Raw genomic sequence first — 17,846 nt, 5'->3', positions numbered from 1 at the left:
ACCTGCACGTGTGCGCACAGACAAGCACAAGCACAAGTGCTGCACACATGTGCACACACAAGCACACGCACATATGCCTAGACATGCATGCACATAAGCACATGCACCTGCCACATGCAATCACACCTACACATATGCGCACACACGTGTGCACATGTGTACATGTGAACATGCACACGCACACAATCACACATACATGCCTGCACATGCAAACACATGTCCACAAACCTGCACATGCAATCACATATACACGTGTGTACACAATCACAGTGCACATGCATGCATGCACAAGCACACACCTGCACACACATACACAAGCACACGTGTGCCTGCATATACAATCACACATTTGTGCAGACACATGTACACACCTATGCATTCACAGTTCACACGTGTGCGCACACCAACCTGCACATGTGTGCATACACATTCATGCACACACAAGCACATGCACACATGCCTGCACATGCATACACACACCTGAACATGTGTGCACACATAAGCACATGTACATACCACCGTGAGGCAATCACATGTACAAACAACTACACATACACACCCGTGCATGCAATCACACATACACACGTTCACATACCTGCACATGCCATCACATGCACAGGTGCACACAACACATACACACATGAGCACACACCTGCACATGTACACACGTGCAATCACACATACACACACGTGCACACACCTGCACAGGTGACTGTTAGCCCTGCACAGGGCCGGCACCTTCCCGCTCCCCACTCCCGGCCCAGCCCTGCCTCCAGGTTCTCTGTCCTAGCTCATGGGCAGTGGGTTCACTCTGAAGCCCAGACAGGACGTTGGACTCACCGCGGAAACGTTTCTCCTGGAAACAGCGAAGCTGACAATTGCCGAGGGAATGCACTGAAAAGAAAACAGACTGGAGTGACCCCAGTTGACGGCCTGAGCACCCGTGGGGTCACCACTGCTCCTGGAACAAGCCCACAGTCTCTCTCAGGCTTCTCTAATGGCCCCAATCAGATCACCAGGCTGCCAGCTGCAAGGGGTTTGCCTGACTTTGAGAGGCCCCACAAGCCTCAAAATAATTTATCCTGAAAAAAATTACATTCCTGATGAGCTAAAAAAAAAAAAAAAAGGCATCTGATAATGTAAATTACTGTAGCCAGACGCACTTGGAAGCCAGAATTTAACTCACTACTGTGGCAAGGGTAGGTGTTTATTCATCGCCATTTAAGAACCAGAAAAAGGGAAAAGTATATGCATGTGGAGGAAGTGGGAGATGCTCCCTTTGTGTTCAGGAGCCCTTTGGGGACACTTGGCCAAGCCCCTCAGGGCGAACCCACCACGGAGGCGGCAGCACGGACAGGGAGGGCCTGTCTGGGGACCGGCCGAGGACCAAGGCGCACAGGGAGGACGGCAAGTCAGGGGGAGTGGGAGCAGTGGAGGTGGGTGGGGGTGGGCCCAGCTCAGCCTCCTCAGCCTCGCTGGGCGCTGCTTCTGCAGGTGACGGGTTACCTAGAAGTGGGAGCAGCAGCAGTTCGGGAGGCAGAGCTCACAGGACGGACTTAGTTTCGGCAGGAGTGAGGGAGGCGAAGCATGTCGCCTACATTTGGAGCCTGAATGGGGCCAGAGCAGGGCCTGAGATGGGGAGGATGGAGGGGCAGGTGTGGGGGCAGCGGCCCTCACAGGCTCGGCTTGGGACCCACTCAGTGTGACGGGTCCACAGAGGCCCTGGGCACGAACTGGCCTGGAGCACTGAGGGGCAGGGACCACAGGACCACTCACAGTGGGGCCATCGGGGGTTGACTGTGCCACCTTCCCTGGGAGGACCAGTGGGTACTGCCCCCAGGCCTTGGCACTATGCAAGATTCCAGAAACATACCACAAAGCTTTGGGGAGGGGCAGGGAGTGGTGGGCATGTGTGCAGTTCCCCAGCTCCCAAGGGCTGGTACCCTGCCCCTCCAGGCTGGGGCTCAAAGCAGGATGCAGCTGTCGTTTAGAAACCAAAGTTATGTTTCTTGCACAGAAGTTTGTGGAGTAAGATTCCAACCTGCTCCGCTGAGAATTCTCAAAAGCAGTAAATTCTATTTGAAGTTAACATCATATAAACAAATGTTGGAATGAGAAAACAACTGGCAGCAGCCTGCAAATTTCACATTAAAGACATTCAAATGCACACTAGTGAACCTCTGTATGGAGGGATGCAATTAAGGAAAATCACTTACAGAACCTGCAGCACAGCGCAAATAATCCATTTCGGAAGGAAACACATTTCCCAGGTAGAGAGAAAACCCCGAGGTGACAAGAAGGCAGCTCTGCAAGACAGTGAGATAAATTCAGGATAAAATTTCAGTTGGGTCTATAAATTGAGAAGACAGTTGAGAAACAAATGATTGTTTGCACACCTGGTGATTAACCAACAACTCCCAAGCAGCAAGCATACCTGTGCCTGCATCCCACCTGACCTGAGCTCCTCCCCCACGGGATGGCTGCCGGTCCTGGCAGACCCCAGGCACGCACAGCCTTCCCCCTAGGTGTCAGAGCAGGGAAGCTTAACACGGTCATCAGGGGGGGAGAAGTGGCAGAGTGTGAAAATATGAAGCAAGAAATGTACCCAACGTGCAATTTTAGGGTTCACAGATCCCAACCTCCAGGTCCTCTGCATGAAGCTCCCTTGGCCCAGGAGGTGGCCCAGCCGCCCTGAGGCTCCCTCCGGGGACCTGATGGCCCCTGGCCTTGACCTTTGCTGTCTATGGGCCATTCTTGTCACAGTGGCCAGGACCCTCCAAAACCCAAGCCCCATGTGACCTCTAGGGGCTCCCCTCTCGTGCACCCCCACGGCCTAAGAGGCGCCAGCGCACACCCCGGCCCGGGCACCCTGCCACCTCCGGCCTACCGGCTCGCTCCACCCTGGCTCCTCCAACAGGGCCTGTGTGCTGCCGGACCCCAGGGAAGCTCTTCCCCCGCAGCCCCCGCCTCGCCCCCTCACATCTCTGCTCAAACACCCCAGTTCCAACCAGGCCTCCCCGGCCCTCCCTCCCCGCAGGCCCTTTACTTCCCCCTGTTTATTTCACGGCTTTCCTTCTCTCCAAGGGCCCAGAACCCCGCCCGGTTCCCAGGTGGATTACCGGGGCCTGGGGGCGTCTGCTGCCGCCGCAGGGCCACACACCCACCCTGACACCCACGCAGAGGCGATGGGACCCGCGGCCCCCCGCTGCACACCCGCCTGGGCGTGGCAGGTGCGTGCCCGAGTCTGCCCTGGGCAGGTTTCCGGGTGCTACCGGAGGCAAGAGGGGCGTCCCGCAGGCTCCGGCGCCCCCGCCCCCGCCCCCTGTAACAGTGAGTTGCACACACTGGGTCCTTCCACCTTGGGAGGTCTGGCTGGTTTCCGTTTATCCCACGGACCCTCGGGGGCTGGGGCCCCGGGTCTGCGCCCTGAGGTGCCTGCACCTGCCCGCGGCCGCCGGGGGGGGGGGGGGGGGTTTAGGCCGCAGGCGACGCCCCCGGGCGCGCAGGGCCAGGCCTGATCCTGCACGTGAAGTGCAACGGCCCTTTCACGTCCTGAGGGTGAGCAGGTCTGCGAGGAAACGTCCCAGGACCTGGAAAGTCCCCCAAATGTTGGCCGCAGCGCACGCCGCCCCCACCCCGCCTCGGAGTGCTTGTCTGCCGGCCCTCCGGCCCCGGGGGCCCCGCTGGCTCCTCCACGCTCCCCCGCGGCGCCGGGCTCGGCCTCGCCCCTTCCCGGGCCCCGGGCAGCACGCCGTCTGGAGGGGCCCGGCGCCCCGCGGTCGCGCCACTCACCCCCGTCAGCACCGACGAGGCCCACGCCTTGTAGCGGAAGCACCGGGGCAGCCTCCGGGCCAGCGGCAGCTCGCCGGGCTTCCCGTCGGCAGCGTAGGCGCCCGCGTCCGGCCGGCCCCGCTCGCAGCCGCGCTCCCCGCGGAAGGGCTCCTCCCGGCTCATGGCGCGCGCGCAAACCAGGCGCGTCTGCGGTCTGCTCGGCACAGAACTGTGGTCTGCCTTGGACCCCTGGAAAATAAAACCGCATTAAATTGTTACCTTCAATAAATACATTAGAAAGGAAATATGGTTCCCACAGAAGTGCTGTAAACAAGAAGAAAATGAGCACCTAAAAAGTGATTAAAATCACCTTCCCAGTGAAAGCGACCTGAGTGGTCTGATTTGGGGGCGTGAGATCAGGCTTTAAACGCTGCTTCTACCCGGGTCCTCGGGGACAATGTTTTTCACCTTTCACTTCAGTAGCGACTTTGCTATGAATTCCATGTAAAGCGTTTAAACTCCTCAAGGTGGAGATGAAACAAGAGGCCGGGAAATCCGTCTGCTTCACGGGTGGACGGCTGCGCTTACCTTCCCCGCCGAGTCCCTGCCGTCTGCAGCGCGGCTCCGGGCGAGGGCTGCCCTCCCCCAGCCGCCCGGAGAACTGTTCACAAACGGAACGAACACTCAAACCACACTGCAGCCGGGGACAGAGAACCGGAGCCTGAATTTCAATGAGGAGCTGAAGCTAGCAGAGGGTGCCAGAGAGTTTCAGGGAGAGAAAACTTTCTCCTTGGTTGTGTAACGGCTCCCCTGGGGCTCCGCTGGCTCCTGTCCTTATGGGACAGAAACGGAGGGGCCTGCCCAGTGCCCCTCACTGCAGGCCGCACCCCCAGGCGCCAGGGGGTTTCTTGGAAGAGAAAAGGGTCCCTAACCGTTGACCCCCCCGCAGTGCAGGATCCGGCGGCCAGGCCATGGTGACAATGATGAAGGGGTGCTTCAAAAGTTCACCTGAACGCTGACACCCAGCCCTGCCTAGCGGGCCCACCCGTGCTCCGGGGCCTCCTGACGGTGGACAGGCTCGGCCCCGGGGCCCTTTATTTCTGCTCACTAAGCAGAGAGAAAGGACGGGAATGTGTTTCACCAGGATACGCTGGCGCCCTGACAGGCACAGCGATGGATTCTTTTGTGACCACAAAATAGCTCCAACCAAAGTATTCCAAAAAACCAGCTCCTTAAAGCCCAAACCCACTTAAACCCTCAGCAAAGCCATTGGGTTCCAAATCCGAGGTGTTCTTTGTCTTTTTCAGCCAAGCAAGGAGGATTAGAAATCATTTGCACAAACTGTAACCTGTTAAGAAGTTATTTTGAAGGGATTGGAAAACATTCCAGACTTCTTTATTGACTGTCTTTTACAACGATAAGCTGAATTAATTTGAATCGGCTTACCAAATTGAACCCTTCTGCATTTCTTTTTCTTTGAAGAAAAGTATCGTTTGAAACAGATTTCACAATTTCTTTGCCTTCTGAAAGTTGTTCTCTACTAAGAAATAAAACCAAGCTGCCTTGAATCACAGATTGAGACCAAACCCCCCAAGCCTTTGGAGTCGAAACTTCAGTCACTTGAGAAATGCTTCCTTGTTTCTCTTGGCAACCCCAGTGTTAGATCCCAGAGGAAGAAACTAATATGTAGGAGTTTCTGACCCAGGGGCCCCACAGCTTATCTCACAGAAAACAGGTGCCCCATAGACTAAAGAATGAGGCTGTTCAAGGCTGTTCAAGGCCGGTCCAGCCACAGCGGTGCCTCAAAGGCGGGTAAGGCAGGGTCAGATACGTCCATAAGACAACCAACCACAAAGGCCTGCTCTCCCTAGTTAGAGAACGCAGCTGCTTTCCTAAAAAGAACATTGTCTCAGAATTCTACCAACCAATCAGCCCAAAACTAGATAGGCACTCACCCAATCGAGGCACAGAACATCACAGTGGGCACCCTACCCAACGTGGGTTCCTTTTTTCGTTAAAAAATGCTGCTCTCAGATAGAGAACGGGAGCCATTATCTTTTTTCTTATTTTCTGCTGGCTCCCACCTGCTTTCTTTCTCCAATAAATCTTAAACTTTATACTTAAACTTTGACTCGCTGCATTGTGTGGATTCTTGAACGGCTCCGAACCTAACACCCAGTTTCAAGAACAAGCCCTGTTCTTGCATCCTGTCTTTTAAACAAGCCATTTTTCCTAAAAGGCCCTTCCTCCCAGCTGGGTTTAGGAGTCCAGAATCCAGGGGTGAGGTCCCAGCTGGCAGTCCCAGGAAATGCCAACTCCCCCTGCAGACCCACACTCTGGTTGGCACCCTCCTGTTCCCAGAACACCTCATCAGTTCCTGGGGACCCGCTCATTCACGTGTGTGTTTCCAGCAATGAGCCTGAGACAGGGCTTAGGAGGGCTTCAAAAATGCATGAGGAATAAGTGAGCTTGTCCCTTCACTCTGCACCCAGAGCATCTGTGCACAGGTGAGGCCCAGTTGTCAATAAACTGACAGGTCTAACCTGTAAAGGACAGATATACCGATCCAGACTAGCTTGGGCCTTCCAACCCGCCATGGCAGAATGCATGGTCTTCTCAAATGCACATGGGATAGGCACAAAAAGAGACCCCATGAAGGACCCAAACAAACCTCAATAAGTTAAAAAGATCAAACTCATCCAGATATTGTTCTTTGATCATGACAAAATTAAATTAGAAATCAATAAGAAAAAATCTGGAAAATCCTCCCAAATTTAGATATTAAACACCTGTGGTAAAAGAAGAAATCATTAGGGAAATTATAAACTGGGTAAAATTAAAATACAACATACCAAATTTTGTAGGACACAACTAAAGCAGTGCTTAAAGAGAAATTTATAGCTTTAAATGCTTACATTACCTTACAAAGCTAGAAAAAAGCAGAAATAGTACCATGAAAAGGTAGAGGGCAGAAAATAAGAAAGATCAGAAATCATTGAAATAGAAAAGATATAAACGATCAAAGAAACTAGAAGGTTATCTTATGAAAAGATCAATAAAATTGATGAATCCTTAGCTAGACTGATCGAGAAAAATGAGAGAAGGTGCGGTCGGGGTTACTGCTTCTGGGGGGAGGGGCGGCCGGTAGCTGAGCCCTCAGCTCTCGGGGCTGCTTAAAGGGTACCGGCGGCGGGGGCTCTTTCCCGGAGGCGAGGGGGAGGCGGAGGACTTGGCCGGGTCCTCGGCGGGAGGCGTGCAAGGTGTGGAGGGCGGCGATAAGGACAAGACACTCTTCATCCAGTAGGAGTATGCGCCAAAGAGGCTTTATTCAGGGGTGATCACAGGTTATATAGGCTGGTAAGAAGGGCAGGGCTGGAAAGAAGGTGAAGCAGCCTTAAATGGCAATATTGAAGGAAGAGGGGCTAGGATTGGTTCTGAGAGGACGCAGGAGCCATTGCAGCGGGCGGGGGTTGTTCTGGCCACGGTGCATGTGCGCTGGCGGTGGCAGGGGTGGCCTTGGCACAAGGGAGTGTGTGGGCAAGATAAGGAAGTGAGGAAAGGGCGGTTGGGAGAAAGGCGGTTTCCTCCGGCAAGCCTCCCCTGCCCGTGACATTTTGGGTGAGGAAAAGGGAGCTGCCCCGACCTCGCTCCTCAGGCTCGGGGGGGCTGCAGAGGGCACTAACGCCCGTACCTACTACCCTCCCCAGGGGGTGATATCAGGTCCCCTGGCCCAGGCCTGGCAAGCTGAGGTACAAGCTCAGCTACCCGCAATTCCCCTTTCTTTTCTAATTAGAGGAAGAGGCTTTACCGGAGAGGCCCGCTAAGGGTGAGGGAAGGGGGAGGTTAGGGAAGGGAAAAAGGGGTTGACGGTGGCTCGGTGAGGCTGGAGCTCAGTGTTGGTGTGGTGCCCGGGCGCTTGACAATGGCTTCGCTGCAGCGGGCTGGGCGAAGGTGAGGGGTTTAAAGTTCAGGGGTTCAGAGAAGCTGGAACTCGAGGCGAGAGCGATGTTCAGGTGATTGAGAAGGGCCTCGCGGTCGGCGGGTTGACCGGTGGCGTTGAGGTCGCGAAGGGTTGGCTGTCATCTTGGAGTGGGGGGCGTCAGAGGTGGCGAGTCGCTGATACTGGATTTGCACGAACGAGGAAAAAATGGCGTCCGTTTGTTTCCTTACAAGCTGGACAATTTTGCAGATGAGGCAGGGTCCTAAGATGAGAGCTTGCAGGCGAGGAAACGGGAAGCTGGAGAGGCGTCCGGGCGAGCGGGCGACCTGCCGAACTGTTGTGTGGAGACGTTCCTCACACGGGGCACCAGTTGCGGTCGGGGTTACTGCTTCTGGGGGGAGGGGCGGCCGGTAGCTGAGCCCTCAGCTCTCGGGGCTGCTTAAAGGGTACCGGCGGCGGGGGCTCTTTCCCGGAGGCGAGGGGGAGGCGGAGGACTTGGCCGGGTCCTCGGCGGGAGGCGTGCAAGGTGTGGAGGGCGGCGATAAGGACAAGACACTCTTCATCCAGTAGGAGTATGCGCCAAAGAGGCTTTATTCAGGGGTGATCACAGGTTATATAGGCTGGTAAGAAGGGCAGGGCTGGAAAGGAGGTGAAGCAGCCTTAAATGGCAATATTGAAGGAAGAGGGGCTAGGATTGGTTCTGAGAGGACACAGGAGCCATTGCAGCGGGCGGGGGTTGTTCTGGCCACGGTGCATGCGCGCTGGCGGTGGCAGGGGTGGCCTTGGCACAAGGGAGTGTGCGGGCAAGATAAGGAAGTGAGGAAAGGGCGGTTGGGAGAAAGGCGGTTTCCTCCGGCAAGCCTCCCCTGCCCGTGACATTTTGGGTGAGGAAAAGGGAGCTGCCCCGACCTCGCTCCTCAGGCTCGGGGGGGCTGCAGAGGGCACTAACGCCCGTACCTACTACCCTCCCCAGGGGGTGATATCAGGTCCCCTGGCCCAGGCCTGGCAAGCTGAGGTACAAGCTCAGCTACCCGCAAGAAGGCATAAATTACCAATGTCAGAAACGAAAGATTGTTTCTAACTAGAGATGGTACAAATGTGAAAAGGATAATGCACCTCAAATGTTCAGAAAACAGAGAGAGGGGTAGATAGAACAATATTGCAAATGTGACAAAATGTTAAAATTGGTGAATCTGGGTATCTGGGGTGGAGTTCTCTGTATGGATTTTGTATTATTTCTGCAACTGTCCTGTAAGTTTTAAATTATTTCAAAATAAACAGTTAAAAAAGGGGTAATAAGGGAATATTATGAAAAACTTCTATGCCAATAACTTTGCCAACTTGGATGAAATGGACAAATTCCTTGAAAGACACAAATTACCAAAATTCACTCCGTATTAAGTTGATAGCCTGAATAACCCTACCCTGAAATTGAATTCATAATTTAAAATCTTCCTACTAAGAAAACTCCAGGCCCACATGTGTACACTGGTGAATTATCCCAAATGTAGAAGGAATAAATTACACCAATCTTACACATAAGGAATGAGTTACACCAATCTAAACCAACTCTTTCAGATGCAGAAGGAACATATCTCAACTCAGCTCATGAGGCCAGCTTAACCTTAATACCAAGACCAGACAAACATTACAAGAAAAGAAAACTACAGACCAATATCCCTTATAAATATAGATTCAAAATTCCTAACAAATTTTTACCAAATTGAATCCAGCAATGTATAAAAAAGGTAATAAATCGTGACCAAGTGGGGTTTATCCCAGGTATGCAAGGTTGGTTTGAAAATAAACCAATGTAATTCACTTTATTAATAGGCTAAAAGAGAAAAACCCCATGATCATTTCAATAGATGCAGAAAAGGCATTTGAGAAAAAATCCACAGCTCATGATAAGAACCCTCAGAAAAATAGAACCAGAGGGAAACTTCCTACACTTGATAAAGAACACCTTTAGAAAAACACCCACAGCTAATACCACACTCCGCAGCGAACGACAAGGTTTTCCCACCAAGACAGAATCAAGACACGGAGACCCATCAGGCATGAGGCCCCGCCCACCAAGCGCAATGCCCCACCCATCCAGTGACACGCTCTTCCGCGCGCACTAACGGCTGCCAACGGCCAACCACTAACGGTGGCGTCGCGTGCAGCGAAGCCATTGGCCGGGAGCGGAGGGAGATGGGCGCAGGTGCAGCCGCGGCAAGCCCATTGGCAGGGCGCGGCGGGAGGCGGGCACAGGCCTAGGCGCGGCGAGCCCATTGGCCCGGCACGGCGGGAGCGGACGCAGGCCGCGTGCGGGCGTCACGGGCAGCTGCTGAGGGGCGGACGAGGGGCGGAGACCGAGTCGGCGGGCCGGGTGCCGGGGAGCTGCGACCCCGGCTTGTCTCGCGCTTGCCTCGCGCCAGCAGGGCCATGCTGCGCCTCTCGGCGAAGCTGCTCTCCTTCTTCTGGAGGAGAGCGGATGTCCCGGAGGAGGACCCTGGGCTAGGGCAGCCGGAGCTCGGGGAAGGTGCGGGGCGCGGGGCCTGGAGGAGCCCTGAGGAAGGAGTGTGGGGGCTTGGACAAGGGAGGGAGGCGCGTATATTTCCTGGGGGTGGGCTGGGGGTCTGGGACATGCCCCGGCGTCCCGGCCTCCTGTCCCCGCGCTTGCCCCGAGGCGTCCAGCTGAGCTTCTCGGGACTCCCTTGGCCCCGTTTTGGGAATTGGAAGCACATCTCCCGTTTTTCACGCGGCCGCGCCCTTCTGCCTCAATTCCTTGCCGTCCCCGGTGACGCAGTTTGCAGCGCGGTCCGCTCCGAGGGCGTGTGAGTCAGGGCGCCTTTCTGGGTTGTTGAAGCTGAGTGGTGCGGTGAAAAGCGAGTGGCAGCGCTTGTTATGCGTGGAGTCTGGGTCCTGTCAGGGGTCTCTGCACCGGTTGATGGGGGGTCTGGGGGCACACACGCCCCCTAGCTGGGGACGTCCGTGTGAAGTGTTCTAAGCCTTTTATTGTGCGGATGTACATGTTAAAAACAGAAAGTAGGGTTAGTGTGGTCTTTTTTTTTTTTAACAAAACTACGAGAACACGGAGTTTTATAATGTGAACATAGTTTGAGAAATGCAGATGTCATCTGTTGCTTATTTTTCAGTCCCCAAGCTAAGGTATATCCTTTCTTTGATCATCTTACTTCTTCCCAGCTTAACTTAAAAAGGCCCTTTCACCACTTATTTGGCATTTTACATGATTTGGGGGTATCTCTTCTTTTGGGTCTGTGCCACCAGTTAGTATTTATTCTTCCTTATTTCTCCTTTATATTTTTTAATGTGGCAGGCAATGTGACAGTGCATCTCTACACATCTTTCCCTTACTCTGTCATAAGCATTACTTGCAGTTGCATGTTCAGAAAGCTCTGAAATCTGTAATTCCTACTTCTAAGGTGGTCCTTTCAGAATTCTCACAGGATCATGCTTCTCCCTTCTTCAAATTGTTTTCCAGCCTGTCTTCCAAGGGTCTGTGATGTACTTCTGATTCTGGCACCTCTTCCCTCCCTGCTTCTCAGAATTGCCCAGTTACTTCTTCCAAGGTTACTGACATTTTCTCCCAGTTCCTCCTTCCATATTAGAATTGAATTAAGGGTAACAGTGCACTAGTTGCTCTTCCCTGACCTCTAAGCAATGAGACTCTCCATAGGGGAAGCCAGAAACATCAGAAATGGAGCTGCTTGTTGAAGGCAGCACAGTAAAGGCCATCTGCCACCAGATTTGCTAGTACCTATGTGGCGAACTTTGTAACCCGTGGCAAGTTGTGTCATCGATCTGGGTCTCTCTTTGAAGTGCTGGCATTCAGCAACACGTGATTCCAGTGACTGAACGTGAAGTGGGTACCCAAGGGTCCCCGGTGTCTGAGAAGTAGCAGGGGAGGTGCAGGGAGGACTTGAGGGACACTGGCTGGGGCAGTGGTTCTGGACCCGGTAGTGGTGGGGCAGGGAAGGTGACTGAATGGCTAGGGGCCTGCCCTGCTCCTGCCCAGACTGAGCTTTGCAGGCCCTGCACTGCTTCTCCTGCCTTGTTTGGTGAAATAGGTGGCATCTCCCTGTGCAGCTGCTGATGCTGTTGCTGATGAAAGGAGGTGATCTAATCACAGCAGGAGATGTTGCAGGGCTCTGAGTCAATGATTGCTGGTGTGCTCTGCCTTTCCCTCCGAGGGTTTAATTGTAGTGTGGTCAATGTAACCTCTTTACCATCTCAGGTGAAACCAAATTGAAAACTGTGCAGGGCGTTGTGACAAGATACTGCAGTGATTATGGCATGATTGATGACTTGATCTACTTCTCCAATGAGGCTGTTACTAGCAAAGTGCTGCTGAACGTTGGACAGGAAGTTATTGCGGTTGTGGAAGAAAATAAAGTATCGAATGGACTGAAAGCAATCAGGGTAAGGTTTGCTTGTATTTGGGAACAGCCTTTGTTCACTGTGGGGTTTTCCCACATTAGTTAACCTCTACAAGATGGCATAGGGGTATGGAGTTGAATTTGAAGTCACATACACCCGGAGGGAGGTGCTTTTGTTCTTTTTCTTTATTAGAGAAGTTGTGGGTTTACAGAACAATCATGTATGAAATACAGAATTCCAAATACACTACTCTACTGTCATCACCTTATATTGGTGTTGAATATTTGTTACAATAAATGATAGCACATTTTTATAATTCAGGGTTCACTCTTTGTGTAGTGTAGCCCCGTGGATTCTTTTTTAATTTTTATTCTGTTACTATATCTACAATCTAATATTACTCCTTTTAATCCTATTCAGATATGTATCTCAGTGCTGTTACTTGTGTTCACAGTGTTGTGCTACCATCAGCACCATCCATTATCAAAACATTTCCATTGTTCCAGATAGGAGCCCTACACATTTTAAACTTTAACTTCCCATTCCCTATCCCCATTCTGTCCCTTGGTAATCTATATTCGACATTCTGGTTCTATGGAGTTGCTTATTCTCATTGTTTCATATCAGTGAGATTACTCAATATGTGTCCTTTTGTGTCTGGCTTATTTCACTCAACATGATGTCTTCAAGGTTCATCCGTGTTGTCACATGTATCAGAACTTCATTCCTTTTTAAGGCTGAATAAAATTCCATTGTATGTATGTACCACATTTTGTTTATCCATTCATTCATTGATGAACACTTGGATTGCTTCCATCTTTTGATAATGGTCATGGTGAACGTCAGTTTGCAAATATCTGTTTGAGTCCCTGCTGTCAATTCTTTGGGTATATATCAAGTAGTGGGATTGCTGGGTCATAATGGTATTTCTATATTTAGCTTCCTGAGGAACTGCCAAGCTGTCTTCCACAGCAGCTGCACCATTTTACATTCCCAGCAGCAATGAATGAGTGTTCCTATTTCTCCACATCCTCTCCCATTCTAATGGGTGTGAAATGGAATCTCATTGTGATTTTTTATGTGCTTTTTCCTGATGGCTAATGATGTTGAGTATCTTTTCATGTGCTCTCTCACCATTTGTTTATCTTTTTTTATGGAGAGATGCCTATTCAAGTCTTTTGCCCATTTTTAAATTGGGTTGTTTGTCTTTTTGTTGTTAAGTTGAAGGATTTGTTTATATATTCTGGATATTAAACCTTTATGAAATATGTGGTTTCCAAATATTTTCTACCATTGTGTAGGTTGTCTTTTTACTTTCATGATAAAATCCTTTAATGCACAAAAATTTTTAATTTTGATGAGTTCCCGTTTCTCTATTTTTTCTTTTGTTGCCTGTGATTTGCGTGTAAAGTCTAAGAAACCATTGCCTAACACGGGTCCTGAAGATGCCTCCCTATGTTTTCTTCTAGGAATCTGATAGTTCTAGCTCTTCTATTTAGGTTTTTAATCCTTTTTGGGTTTATTTTTGTGTGAAGTAGGAGGTCCTCCTTTTTTTGCAAATAGACATCCATTTCTCCTAGCACCATTTGTTGAAGAAACTATCCTTTCCCAATTAAATGGTCTTTGCCACCTTGTCAAAAATCAGTTGGCCATAAAAGTGAGAGTTGATTTCTGAGCTCTCAGTTCAAGTCCATTGGTCTGTATGTCTGTCCTTTTGCCAGTACTGTGATGTCTTGATTACTGTGGCTTTGTAATAAGTTTATCAGCAGGAAGTTTGAGCCTTTCAATTTCATTCTTCTTTTTCAACATGGATTTAGCTATTCAGAGCCCCTTATCCTTCCATATAAATTTGATGATTGGCTTTTCCATTTCTGCAAAGAAGAATGTTTGAATATTAATATTGGGATTGCATTGAATCTATGAAATTGCTTTGGGTAGGATTGACATCCATGAACATGGAATGTCCTTCCATTTATTTAGATCTTCTTTGATTTCTTTTAGGAATGTTTTGTAGTTTTCTGTGCATGAGTTCTTTACATACTTGGTTAGATTTATTCCTAGATATTTGATTCTTTTAGTTGATATTGTCAATGAAATTTTTTTCTTGAGTTCTTTCTCAAATTGTTCATTGCTTGTGCATAGACACACTACTGATTTTTGAGTGTTGCTCTTACACCCTGCCACTTTGCTGAATTCATTTATTAGCTTTAGGAGCTTTTTTGTGGATTTTTCAGGATTTCCTGTATATAGGATCATATCATCTGCAAATTGGGACAGTCTTACTTTTCCTTTTCAAATTTGGTTGCCTTTGATTTATTTTTCTTGCCTAATTGCTCTGGCTAGAACTTCCAGTACAATGTTGAAAACCACTAGTGACAGTGGGCATCCTTGTCTTGTTCCTGATCTTAGAGGGAAAGATTTCAGTCTCTCCCCATTGAGTAAGATGTTAGCTGTGGGCTTTTCATATATACCCACTATCATGTTGAGGAAGTTTCCTTCTATTCCTATTCTAAGTGTTTTTATTAAGAGTGCTGGATTTTGTCAGATTCCTTCTCTGGATCAATTGAGATGATCATGTGCTTTTTTCCCCTTCATTTTGTTAATGTGGTATATTACATTAACGGATTTTCTTGTGTTGAACCAACCTTGCATACCAGGGGTAAATCTCACTTGATCATTGTTCCAGTTTGCTAGAGCTGCTGTTACGCCCAATACCAGAAATGGATTGGCTTTTATAAAGGGGGGTTATTAGGTTACAGATTTACAGTTCTAAGGCCATAAGAGTGACAGACTAAGGCATCAATATGAGTATACCTTCACTGAAGAAAGGCCAGTGGTGTCGGGAACACCTGTCAGCTGGGAAAGCAGGTGTCTGGCTTCTGCTTGTCCTTTGCTCCCTGGTTGCTTTTCAAAATGGCTTTCTCCAAAATGTCTTTGGGCTTCTGTCTCTCTTGGCTTCTCTCAACTCTCTGCTTGGTTCTCCTGGAGCATTTCTCTCTAAGTGTCTGGGTTCTTCTCTTTGCTTCTCTGGGGCAAACTCTGGGCTTCATCTCTTAGCTTAGCATTTCCAAACATCCTTCTGTCTGCATCCCCCAGCATCTCCAAGCATCTGGATCTGTGTTGGTTCTTAGCTTCTCCTCATGGCAAACTCTGGATTACATATCTTCTCTCAAAATGTTTCTCTCAGCCTCTCTGAGTTTCTCCTCTGTGTGAGCTCTTAAAGGACTCCAGTAATCTAATTTAGACCCACCCTGAATGGGTGAGATCCACATCTCCATGGATATGATCTAATCAAAAGGTTCCACCCCAATCAGGAGACTACCATGTCTGCTCCTACAAGATTGCTAAAGAACATGGCTTTTCTGGGGGGATAATATATCCAAACCAACATAATCATGTTGTGTAATTCTTTTAATATGCTGTTGGATTTGTTTTGCTAGTATTTTGTTGAGGATTTTTGCATCTACACTCATAAGAGATATTGGTCTCTAGTTTTCTTGTGGCATCTTATTCTGGCTTTGGTATGAGAGTGATGTTGACTTTGTAGAATGAATTATGGGGTGTTCCCTCCTGTAGTTTTTTGGAAGCATTTGAGCAGAATTATAGTTAGTCTTCTTGGAATGTTTGGCAGAATTTCCCTGTGAAGCCATCTAGTCCTGGGCTTTTCTTTGTTGGGATGTTTCAGATTACTGCTTCAGTCTCTTTACTAATAATTGGTTTGTTGAGCTCTTCTATTTCTTCTTGAGTCTTCATAGGTAGTTTGTGTGTTTCTAAGAATTTGTCCATTTCATCCAGGTTATCTCATTTATTGGCATACAGTTGTTCATAGTATCCTCTTACAGTCATTTTTATTTCAGCAGGGTCAATAGTAATGTCCCCCCTTTTGTTTCTGATTTTAGTTATTTGTATCCTCTCTCTTTTTCTTTGTCAATCTACCTAAAGGTTTGTCAATTTTATTGTTCAATTCAAAGAACCAATTTTTGGTTGTGTTGATTCTATTGTTTTTTGTTTCTTTTATATTTCATTTATCTCCACACTAAGCTTTGTTCTTTCCTTCCTCCTTCTTGCTTTGGGTTTGGTTTGCTCATCTTTTTGTAGTTCTTCCAGTTGTGAGGTTAGGTCTCTGATTCAAGGTCTTTCTTCTTTTTTCATGTAAGCATTTAGAGCTATAAATTTCCCTCTCATTACTGCCTTTACTGAATCCCATAAGTTTTGGTATTTTGTATTTTCATTTTCTTCAAGGTATTTCCTAATTTTGCTTCTGATCCTCTTTTACCCACTAGTTGTTTAAGAGTTTGTTGTTTAATATCCACATATTTATGAATTTTCTCTATCTTCCTCTGTAACTGATTTCTAGATTCAGTTGTGGTGGAAGAATATATATTGCATGATTTCAGTATTTTTTAATTTGTTGAGATTTGTTTTCTATCCTGGAGAATGATCCATGTGCACTAAAGAAGAATGTGTATTCTCTTGTTGTTGGGTGAGGTATTCTGTATATGTCTGTTAATTCTAGTTGGTTTAGAGTATTGTTCAGGTTTTCTATTTCCTTTTTGCTCTTCCATCTAGATGTTCTATCCATTATTGAGAGTGATGTGTTAAAGTCTCCTACTATTAAGGTAGAACCATCAATTTCTACCTTCAGATCTGTCAGTTTTGCTCATGTATCTTGGGGCTCTGCTGTGAGGTGCATGTATATTTACAATTGTTACATCTTCCTGTTGAATTGTCCCCTTTATTAGTGTATAATGGCCATCTTTGTCATAACTTCATAACTGCTTTTGACTTAAAGTCTGTTTTATCCAGTATTAGTATAGCTACCCCAACTCTCTCCTGTTTCCTACTTTATGGTACATTTTTTCCATCCTTTTACCCTCAGTGTACTTGTACCTTTGACTTTAAGATAAGATTCTTGCAGGTAGCATATAGTTGGGTCACATTTTTTATCCCTTCTGCTAGTCTCTGCCTTTTGACATGAGCATTTAATCCATTTGTATTTAACGTCACTTCTGATAGTTCAGGACTTTCTTCTGACTTTTGGCTATTTAGCCTTTGTTTGTCTTAAACATTTTTGTCCCTCATTTCCATTAATGCCTACTTTTATATTTATTTAATTTTTTGTTTTGTACTGTATTGAGTGCTTTCTCATTTCTATCTGGACTTTTTTAATCTGTTTTTCTTTTGGTTCCTATGGGGTTAAAATTTAACATCCTAAATATATAGTAATCATATCTGGTTTTATACCAAACCTTCAATAACATGTACATATACTTTTCCTACACCCATGTCCAGACATAGATTTATCATTACTTTTATGCATATGCATGTTAGTACCAGTAGGAAGTAAGCAGGGGAAGAATGCAATACAATAATACTGGCATCTATAATTACCCAAATGATTACTTCTACCACAGGTCTTTATTTCTTTATGCCACTTTGAACCACTGTCTAGTGTCTTTTCCCTTTAGCATCTCCCTTAGGGCAGGTCTAGTGCTGATGAACTCCCTCAGCTTTTGTTTATCTGGGAACACCTTAGTCTCTCCCTCAGTTTTGAAAGAGTGTCTCGCCAGATATAAGGTTCTTGGCTGTGAGTTGTTTTCTTTCAGCACTTTCAGTATTTCACCTCGCTGCCTCGTGCCTCCATGGTTTCTGACGAGAATTAGGCACTCGGGCTAATTAGGACTGCCTTGTATGTAACACGCTGCCTTTCTCTTGCAGCTTTCAGAACTCTCTCCTTGTCCTTTGCATT

At 48.3% G+C, this 17,846-nt stretch overlaps 2 protein-coding genes across 2 annotated transcripts in view; one reads left to right on the top strand and one right to left on the bottom strand.

The window, feature by feature from the left end:
* MLC1 (modulator of VRAC current 1) overlaps positions 1 to 4,385 on the bottom strand; it is a 36,059-nt gene extending 31,674 nt beyond the window's left edge. Inside the window, exons 1-4 of the mRNA XM_037845891.1 lie at positions 4,121 to 4,385; positions 3,793 to 4,020; positions 2,217 to 2,306; positions 841 to 894 (exon numbers count right to left, since the gene is read on the bottom strand). Coding sequence (XP_037701819.1) covers positions 841 to 894; positions 2,217 to 2,306; positions 3,793 to 3,954 — 306 coding nt within the window. The 5' untranslated portion in view covers positions 3,955 to 4,020; positions 4,121 to 4,385. The remainder of the gene's footprint in view (positions 1 to 840; positions 895 to 2,216; positions 2,307 to 3,792; positions 4,021 to 4,120) is intronic.
* A 5,756-nt stretch (positions 4,386 to 10,141) lies between these two features.
* The window catches only part of MOV10L1 (Mov10 like RISC complex RNA helicase 1), a 146,985-nt gene continuing 139,280 nt past the window's right edge, over positions 10,142 to 17,846 (top strand). The window contains exons 1-2 of the mRNA XM_037845881.1: positions 10,142 to 10,238; positions 11,955 to 12,139. Coding sequence (XP_037701809.1) covers positions 10,142 to 10,238; positions 11,955 to 12,139 — 282 coding nt within the window. The remainder of the gene's footprint in view (positions 10,239 to 11,954; positions 12,140 to 17,846) is intronic.

This window comes from Choloepus didactylus, chromosome 8 (assembly GCF_015220235.1).
Source record: "Choloepus didactylus isolate mChoDid1 chromosome 8, mChoDid1.pri, whole genome shotgun sequence".
NCBI lineage: Eukaryota > Metazoa > Chordata > Mammalia > Pilosa > Megalonychidae > Choloepus > Choloepus didactylus.
This window is presented reverse-complemented; position numbering and strand designations above follow the sequence as displayed.